The 10830-nt window shown below is 22.7% G+C and overlaps 1 protein-coding gene across 1 annotated transcript; it reads right to left on the reverse strand.

Annotated features, from left to right (window-relative positions):
- Window positions 1–6289: 6289 nt before the first annotated feature.
- On the reverse strand, window positions 6290–9248 carry PGO_003520 (variable surface protein; the record flags this gene model as incomplete). Its single annotated transcript, XM_028691325.1, has 4 exons — window positions 6290–6454; window positions 6574–8202; window positions 8312–9067; window positions 9189–9248. The coding sequence occupies 4 exons, from the start codon at window positions 9246–9248 to the stop codon at window positions 6290–6292; spliced, it is 2610 nt and encodes an 869-aa protein (XP_028547126.1).
- Between the last annotated feature and the right edge of the window lie 1582 nt (window positions 9249–10830).

Genomic DNA, 10830 nt, shown 5'->3' on the forward strand with positions numbered 1-10830 from the left:
ACAATTTAAATATTTAAAATATTCATTTCGTTTTAATAGTAAAATAATATATATTTATATATAAAATATGAAATAAAAAAAATATATTGCACAGATAAAAAGGACATATAAAATATGGGAAATTTAAAAGTATAAAATATATTTTAGTTTTGCTACGTTCTTTGAGATTTTTACTAGTACAGCATGGACTGTAATAATAGAAGCACATTTCAGCAAATAAAAATGAAGTATTCCTAAAAGAAATAAAAAAGGGAACGTTAAATGTTGTATATGTTACATGAAATTATGATTATTATGGCAATCATAATTAACACTATTATATTTTATAGAATTATTTCACCATTATTTGTTAAGATTTTGAGGTAATAAAGTATATTGATAGAAAAAAAAGCAATAACCCAATAAATGTACATTTGTCTACATTTAACACTTCCTATACCTAGTGTAAAACAAATATTATCACATTTTAAAGATTTTTTTTACTCCTTTCATTTTTTCATTAGTTTACTGCTGTCAAATATCTCATAAGCAAAAATATGCTCAGACAAAGTATTTGTGAAAAAATTTTTGAAAATGTAATGTCCAGAAATATCGTTATAAAAATATAATATAGTACCATGGACGATCAGGAGATCAGAGGGTTATTATATCATATTAGCTGAAACTATGGTACTAGCGTAATTGAGTTGAATTTTATTAACTAATTTATAATAAATAAGTTAATAGTAATATGCACCAAATTATATATATAAGAAAAATGAGAAAGCAATTATTTTTTAATATATATAAATAAGATATTAATGTATTTTTGACATAAAGTAATACATTAATATATGTAACTTAAGTTAGTACACAAAATATATATTTATCAATAGAAGAGAATTATATATATATTTTAATTTCAAGCATTATGAGATCGTTTATATTTTTATTATTAAATGTTTATTAATAAAATTATTGAACAATTAACAGAAAACTTTTTTAGTAGTACATTTTCCATCTGTCCTGTAAGAATAATGTATAACTTTTTTTATATGAAAAATAGGCACATGCAAAAAAAATTTTGTGAAAATATATCTACACAGCAGTGGAAATTAAAAGTTCCTTAAAAAGTTAAAAAACAAATTTGTCTAGTCGTTGGACGATTCTATATTTTTCAAGATAAAGAATGCATAATTTTTCAATGACATTAAAATGTTCATATGTGAAAAAATGTGAAGCATGTTTATAATAATACTTTAATTGATAATAAAATAATTATATAAGAAACAACATTATACAAAACAGATCATAGATTTATGAGTATAGTACATATACATATAATTCATATATGTATATACTATATTAAAAAATAAATATTTTACACAATTATTTATAACATCGAATTAATTTATTTTGCACAGTAAACAACAGAATATTACAAATTATTTTTTCCCCCATATATATTGGTACATAAACAATACAACGATATTATTTGATTTAAAGTTTACATTAGGGAAAAATGTAAACCCATAAATATTAATTGCATATATTATGTTTGCAGAAATATTTTTTCCTTTAATATTCAAAGTTATTTAAAAGAAATAAAATGAGATCATTTAAAATATATTAAAAAAATAAAAAAAAAAAACAAAAACAAAAGTCAAATCATATAAAATCATATATAGTCATGTCAAATCATATCATATCAAATTACATCTAATTATGTGAAAAAGAAAGGAAAATGGGAAACAGAAATAAAATTATAAAATATAAATAATTTTAAAATAATTATTCGATTTAATTTATAAAAATCTTAAGGTATAAATTGAATTTTCCAAAAAATGTTTTAAATTTTTTCTATATACATTAATAAGATTATTTGTGGAAAGCTTGTAAAAAGTGTTCATAATAATTCTGAATTTTGTTTAATTCTGTTGGTTACTTTTTAAAATTGATTATAACATTTTATAATAATTATTTATATTTTTACATTATTTTACTTATTTAATTATATTTCATTAATCTGCATGATTATAATTGTAATGATAATATTTAATCTTATAAATGTGCATATTCAGTATTTTTTAAGTTTCGTCTAAACTTCTTTCCTTCTAGCATATTAATGTTTGTAGTTTAATATATTAAAATATGAGCATATAATTTATATAAGTTTATTTTTTTATAATTTTGTTTTTTTTGATCTATCAGATGCTGTGGCAAGACATACATAAAATGAAACTAAACAAGGGGTTCCATTTATTATTTATTTTGAGATTTAATTTAAATTTTATGTTCATCAATTTTATGTTTCCTTTTTTCTTCTTTTATGTATATTAATAAAAACTTTTCTTTATAATAAGCAGAATGTATTATACTTATCAACCTAGTAATGAATATAATGTCATCACAGATAACATTCAAACACGAAAATCTCATATGGAAGTGTAAGCGAAATGAACTAGACTTACTTTAGAATTTATCAAAACCTCTTCTAAATCATGGGATGAAAATTTACGCATATATTTTTTATTTATTTTGTGGTTATATTTTTTCCGTCTACTTCTCATATTGCACATATAATATCAGGAGGGGGTAAGCTAATATGGATATGGTAAATATATAACACGTGTATAACACTGCATGCATTAGCATGAATTATTTATGTAATTATATGAAAATAATTTTTACATTATAATAACAGAAGAAAATGGACATTATTCCAATTATTAAAAGAACTATTGTAGGAACTCGTATAAACTTGTTATTTAATATATTAAACTCTCCTGATATAGTGTTACAAATATTATTATCATGTGTAGGTAATATAATATGAGAGAAATCTCGTGCATTAAAATTATCAACATACTTCCCCCTCCAATATAATATGTTCCAAAGGGTATTTGGTCACTGGCTTGTGCAGCACTTGCTATATTAGACACATGTGTTTCTTGACAGTTTCTTTGTGATGGATCTCCTGGTGTAGGTTTTCAACAAAGCGAATTTCGATCGAAATAAATATCACTGGTTTCTATTTCTTGTTCGGTAGATGATGTCTGTTGTATACTAGTTAATAATGAGAAACACGTAGAATCAGATAATTCGTTAGTGGTTTTGAGAATACTATCTAATAGTTTTCTTTCACTTGCTTGATTTTGTAAAGGAGTTATTTTAGACAATGCGTTTTGTGGTTTGTAAGTGTTCCCACATTTAAAGTAGGCATTAAATATCCCCAGCCATCACATCAGGATTCTTCATCTATATATTTTTTATAGAGTTTATTAATGTTATTAAGGTACTGAGTATATAATTTGTTTCTGCATTTACAAAATCAATTTTATTTTCTATATTATTATAATTTTGAAAATAACCATATAATAACATTTATTCTTTCAAAAATTTTAAGTTATCTTCTTGAATAAAATAGGAACAAACGCAATACTGAAATTGTCCTCTACAAAGATGATCCGTTACTTTTTTTAATATATGCATAACACCAGATACATATTTTTTGTACTTGGTTTTCTAGACATTTTCCATACTTCTTTATATAACTAGAGAAGAAAATATGTACAAACATCATTAAAACACTGCGATATTTTTTGAGCTATAGTTTTAAAATTTCCTACAAATTCTTTGCAAAGTATACATAAATCGTTCTCAACTTGATTTTCAGGTGCTATTTCATTACACGTTCTATCAAAATCAGTACATTCTACATTTTTATTAAAATCATTGCATACTTCTTACGAGTTGAACTCCTGTAATAAACTATCCTATAAATTGAAAACGTATGTCAATATTAGATAGCAGAAAAAATAATTTCTGATAATATTTCTATTGCTCTTCGAAAGAAATAGAATAATCCAACGGGTTTACATATACGTATATAATAGTTTCAAAATAAAATCAAATCAAACCCATTCTTCATATCCAGCTACCATTTTGCTATAACATACATGAATTAAGTGAAATAATTCAGTCTGAAATCGTATGCACGTTGTGGCATATATAAAGTAATAAAAACCACAAATAGATTGTTTAAAAGCCTACAAATAGGCTTCAAAATGGATAAATCATTTTTTGCCAAAAGTATTTATATACATTTCTGCATTTAATAATATTAAAGTGATGCTAATATATCAAAAAAAAAATTATTAAGGAAAAAATTATATAAAATATAATTATATTTAACAGAAAAAAAAAACGCAACATTGTTAGGAAAAAATAAATTTCTCAAATTTTTAAGTAATATATACACTTTTATAATTATTTTAAAACTGTATTATACATAATTCAAATTTGAAAAGATGCATATACCAGAAATGCTTCTGCATTTTTGAGGATAATAAAAATATAGATGCATCACACACATGACATAAAACTAATACTGTGTATACTTTGTATGTTCGAAAATGTTATTTATAATAGTGTATATTTACTTTTTATAAATAGGAAGAAGCTGTACGGTATTTTAAGTAAGACTCTTAAGATAATATATATTTTCAATATTTTTTCATTATCTTCGAAATGCTTGTAATTGATATAAATTCTCTTTTATAAAGAGCAAAATATAAGAGTGAATAGATCATAGATCTTAATTTTACCTTAGGATAATTATTTATTACTGAAGTTTTGATATTCCTATACAAACATTAGAATATTTCTTTTTCCTATATTTACGAAATCGCTTTAAAAGCACAGATAAATACATTTTAATAAGAAATATTTATCTCTTTAGTTGAATTAAATAGAAAATCAATTAAATTTAATAGGTTTTCTGTTTTTATAGATTAATACAAAAATGAATACATTAGAAAAGGTGTGATCAATTCAATTATTGTAATATAGGTATATTTAAAAAGATTAAACACAACTGTTTTATATATAGTTTTTAATTTTGTTGTCATTTCATAAATATTAACTTATTGTCTTTATTCAATTGGACTGCGACAAAAGCACAAAAAAAATGTAACATGTTGGTGGGTTTATAAATTTATTCTCTAAAATTTACACTGTGCTGTGGTGTATTATTGTTCTATTTAATATATAGGTCTATGCGGAATTTTGTGAAAAAAAATATCGAAAATATTTCTGGCATCATTAGGTGTGTTTACTCTATGCAGTAACTTAAAAATTAATTGATGTTCTTAAGAATGAATATTATAGATAAAAAACATCATAATAATTTAATAACTTTATGAAACTACGATGTAAATATAAATATTCTTGCAACATATTCCTTAAATTTAGATAATTCTTTTGTATGTTAAAAAATTATAAAATAATCCATGAAAAATGAAAGAAGCACATTATACAAATAGTCCACTTTTAATAAGTGCTATTAAAGCATGATAAAGTAAATATATATATTAGATATAAATATTTTTTTTTTTTTTTTATGATAATTTACTAGCCGATGGGGAAAACATATAGTTTTACAACTATGAACATATATTAGTCATTCATAATGGTAAAATGTGTGTACTTTTTCTATGCATAGGATTATTGAGTTCACTTACTATTAATAAAGTTACGATTCATTTTATATAAACATTATGTGAAAGTATATGAATGGTTCGTTCTTATTGATTAAAGAAAACCTATAACATTTAAAATATAATTTAGACATTACATTATTATAACATACTCTTCCTATGTTAATTTATAATGATTTATTACTTATTTATGTGTTAATATAAGTAATTTAAAATTTACAATATAATTTACTTAAAAAAAATTTTGGTTCAAATTTGTAGTTAAATAATTAACAGTAAAAAATTTTTTAAAGCAACAAAAAAAAAAAGAAAGAAAAGAAAAAATGCTAAAGAGTAATCGCATTCAATAATACACATACAAATCATAATAAAATTTAAAGGTTATTTTCTTTAAGATAGATAAATATGTAAATATATTTAAATGAAATACTTCTTAAAGGAGTTATATAATGCACTATACATGAAAAATTAATTTTCTCATTACACTTTGTGATCATAACCATCTATTTGTGAATAGGCATACTTTTATATATGACAATAGTTTTCTTATCAATTAAAATGAAAAAATTTAAGATAAAATTATAGTTATTACACTGATTTATATTATTCCACAACATTTTATAATTTCTGGGGGGGTTATTGTGTTATTAACACTTAATACTCTATATTAATTAATAAAAGTTTCTTTTTTTCCTATTTTTTTGCCTACTTAAATCGAGTTTTTTTTTATAAATCTTTTTAATATTAAGCACTTAATAAAGCTGATGTTAACAATAATAAACTATGAGAGGAGCTGACAGTAAAAGTTTCTACTAATTCTGGTAAACTATATTTATTCTTTTCTTTGGAGGATGTTCACGCATATAGTCTATAACGTAATTTGATGATTCTTCTCTAAGTTCTCTATAATGAATATTCTTTTTTTTCCTTCTTCCACCTTTTATTCTATAACGTAACCATGATCCAAATGGAGTAAACTAATATACAAATAAATAAGGCAAAAGCATTTGTAATTACATTAATTTTTCATTATGAGAGAAATTTCTTAAAAATATTGATATAGAATATTTACATTTAAAGATTAATTTTATTATACCTTATAATAAAGGATGAATACGAAAATTGCACCCAGTGCTATAAGGATTATTACTCCGATTCGAAAAAAAAAATTTTGTAATACTGAATTTGTAAATGAAATATCAATAGGAATAGTGTTCTCTCCCAAGATTTTTACACCATTTCCTTGTATAATATTTTTAAATTGAAAATGCGCTGATCTTGTTTGGTTGTTATAAGTTTTCGATCTTTTACAATATTCTTCCATTCCTTTTTTTGGTCTTTCATTTTCACAGGCTGTTTCTGCTTCTTTGATGTAGCTTTTACGAGCTAGTCCTTGTACTTCTGGAAACAGCGTATAACCATTTTTAACTGTTGATGTGTCTGTAAGGTTTTTCCCGGTTATTTTTGCATATGGATCCGTTAATAGAACTACATTTATTGATTTTCCATTAATTGTTATCTTTTTGCCGTATAGTCCTTCATTGGATTGCCGTTTATTTATAGGTCTTACGGGATAATGCTGATTATTTAAGTGTGAACTGTACGAGGGCTGCTGGCATCTTAAGCCACTTTTTTCAAAATTAGAATTAGTAACTTCTGAACACGTGAAATATTTAATAAACATATTTTCTTCTGAATTTGGATTAACATTAAATACATCATCAGATTTGTTATGTTTAATTAATTGCATTATTTCCTCACATTTATTTTTATCGCCTGATTTTAGCGCAGATAAAAATTTTTGTGGATCATATGACTCGTCACAACGTAAAAAATAACTGGGACATAATTCTGCACCCCAGGAACAGCATTCATTTTTGTGATTTTTATGCAACAAACTCATATATTTAAGATATGAAATATATTCATTATTTTGAATATTTTCACAATTAATTTTGTTTTTAATTTCTTCATGATTTTTAAAATATTCATATAAATGTTTCATCTCTGCACATTCTTTGAACCTACAATTATAATTGAAAAAGCATGGTTCATATTCAGTTAATTCTTTATAACTAACAACATTAACTGGCTTGGAATCTTCTTGTTCCTTTTTATAATAATATGTTGTTAACTCTGGATCTAATTCTTCCATAGCATGGCCCGGTCGCATGCTTTCTCGAGAATCTTTATTTCTCTTAAATTCTGGATGTGTTTTATCTTCGGGTAATGCTTGAGGTGCTTCTATGTCTGATAATACTTGAGTTACATGGACATTGCCTGCTGTTTGATTGGTTATTTGTCCATTTTTCCGTGGGCGAGGTTCCCGAACTCTTAGATGATAATTTTTATTAAGATCTTCTTTAATTAAATAATTATTAATTTTTATGTTTGCAGCAATAAGATCAGCAACATCAGGGACGTCTAAAATATTTTCATCTGTATTTTTATATACCTTACTGAATTCATCATACATCCAAAAATTTAAATATGTACAGCGATCCCTATGATTTTCCTTGTCCAGATTATCAATGTTTTGTAATTTATGTAAATTCCTTACAAGCTTTTTACAAATAGGTCTCATTTCGCCGTTTAAACTATTGCAATAAGTGTAATCATAATTTTTGCCCTTAATATCAAGAATATTTTTGCCTAATTCCTCTGTAACTTCATTGTTTAACTGCTTATATATTTCAGAAGAAGGCAACATTTTCAGGACACTCTCCTGAGGAAAAAAATATAATATTATACAAATTATTTATTTTAATTCAAAGAAAATGAGAAACTAAAAAAATGTATTATTAAAAATTGTATTATTAAATAAAATAACGAACATATCCATTTTTAAATTCGGGCTTATATTCTACATAATCTGATAATTTATTTCGTATTGCATTATGTTCTCCATAATTTCCGTGTAATGATTTTAGGTTTTTAGCACTTTTGAGAGTTCTAATAAATGATTCAGAAATATTACAATTTTCATTTAATAAAGATAAAATATATTCGTCATTAAATATTTTTCTAAATTGTTCTAATTCATTGTTATATCTGTGTAAGAATCCACTTTTTCTATCTTCCTCTAATTTGTTATATAAACTAAGAACATACGATACATATGTACAAACTAGCTCTTTAACTTCTTTATTATTTGATAATACACCTTTTATACTATCATAATATTCTAAAAAATCATATAACACTTTTTTTTTTTTTAATTCATCCTTAGACGTGATTATTTTAATTTTATTTTTGCATAAATATTCATCCTTAGATTTTGAATGATATTTATATAAAATTGTATTTATTTCATTGTAAATCCAAGCAAGATCAGGAAATGATAGATTCTTTTCGGCTATCTTGCCATACAACCAATAATTTAAGTAATCACAACATTTACCTTGCTTTTGTTCTGTGTATGAACAAAATTTTTTCCACTGATTAATTATACTCTTAACATGGTGACAAAGATTAGATAAATCTTCACTGCTTTCTCTAGTGCATATTTCAGAAGTAAGATCCTTTTTTACTTCTATATGATCTATTGACGAATAGAATTTATGTAATTCTGAATTCTTCAGTTTTGTACTCTATGAATATAAATAATATTATAGTTTGTTATGTATTTATTTTCCCAGTAAAAAAATTATCATTATGCGAAAAAAATAATTTACAAAAATAAAAATTTTAAAAATTTCATATTAATAATACCACAGAACAAAGTTTTTTTATAAATCCATCAAAATCAAACGCTTCATCATTTTTACTCATTATTATTAAATGACAAGTTTTTTTTTTTAAATTATCAATAGAAAAAACCTAGAATAATCGATTGATGTATCATATTGTATTTTTTTCTAAATTAATTCAGAAAAAATATATCAATTATCTTCTTTTATGTCTAAATCATATTAATACGATACATATTATGATAAGTCTTTATAATTACAAAAAAAGTACGATATATATGCTTTTTTAATAATATGTATAAACGAAGGCATATTGTAGTATATTATAATAAAATTTAGATATATCCATGTGTGCTTTATATTTTTATCATAAAATTTTATAATATAGAAAATAAAATTTTTAAAATATACGCATATTATGCAAATTATTCTATCATTTTTTTTAATAATAGTTCTTACATAGAATAATACTGTTTATGGTTATCTCTATAATGGTTGCAGAAGAGATAATAATTTTTTTTTCCATCTTTCATATACATAATAATTTAGATTCTATAGACAATAATAAAATTTACAAATTTTCTTTGTTTTTTATAATATTACATAGAAGCATATTAGAAATAATTTTGGAATGCGTGCAAATTTAGACTTGTTAAAACGTATAAAAAATATATTTTATTAAAAAATAATACGATATAAGAAATATACGTTGTTTAAATTAAATGATAAATCAATTGAAATTGAAAATTAATTATGGTGTTAATTTTATATTTTTATAAATGTCTCTTATATTTTTTAATAAATGGTAAGAACATATTATATTGCTTTAATATAGGGGAAGAGTACTATTTTTTTTTTTCTTTTTAAAGAACACTGAACACATAGATAAATAAAAACATCACATTATATTTAAATACATAAAAATAAAATAAGACAATGAAATGTTACAAAATATTTTTGATGGAAAAAAATCAAAATTAAATATTAAAAAAAATTATTCAAATTAGTAGAAAAATAATAAAAATAATTATAATCAAATTTTGAAACACATAAAATGGAAATGAACATAAAATTAACTTGTATACATACTGTTCTTATATATTAAGCATTTAATTATATGTAGTTATTTATAATACATATTTTACTTTCATTACCTAATGAAACAATAGCAACAGACCACATACTGATCATTTTATTCATACCTTTTATTTATGAACATCTTTTTGTAAATAATGACGCTATAATTCAAGAAACAAATAAAATATAAATTAATTTTTATTTCCATTTTATGTAAAATATTATATTTCAAATATCTTGTAAATGTTATAATAGCTGAATGATTTTTTTTTTTCCTTTAAACATAATTTAATATGTTTGATGATTTTTTAAATAAATAAAAAATAAATATAAAATAATACAGCGCTATAGAAAATTACATCATCTCATTAATTAATTTATAATTAATGAATTTCTCATTTTATATGTTCTGTGTCAAAAATATAATAAACTCATTAAACAATAAGATTTTTTTTTCCCTAATAACATCTATCATCTCATAATTTTTATACAGGAAAAATAAATGTGATTAAAAATTGAACACAATCTCAATATATTCTTTCCACACTACGAATTATCTATTTGTTTTATTTACTAGAATTTTTAAT

The sequence above is a fragment of the Plasmodium gonderi genome, assembly GCF_002157705.1.
Source record: "Plasmodium gonderi DNA, contig: Pgo-contig_464, whole genome shotgun sequence".
NCBI classification, from domain to species: Eukaryota; Apicomplexa; class Aconoidasida; order Haemosporida; family Plasmodiidae; genus Plasmodium; species Plasmodium gonderi.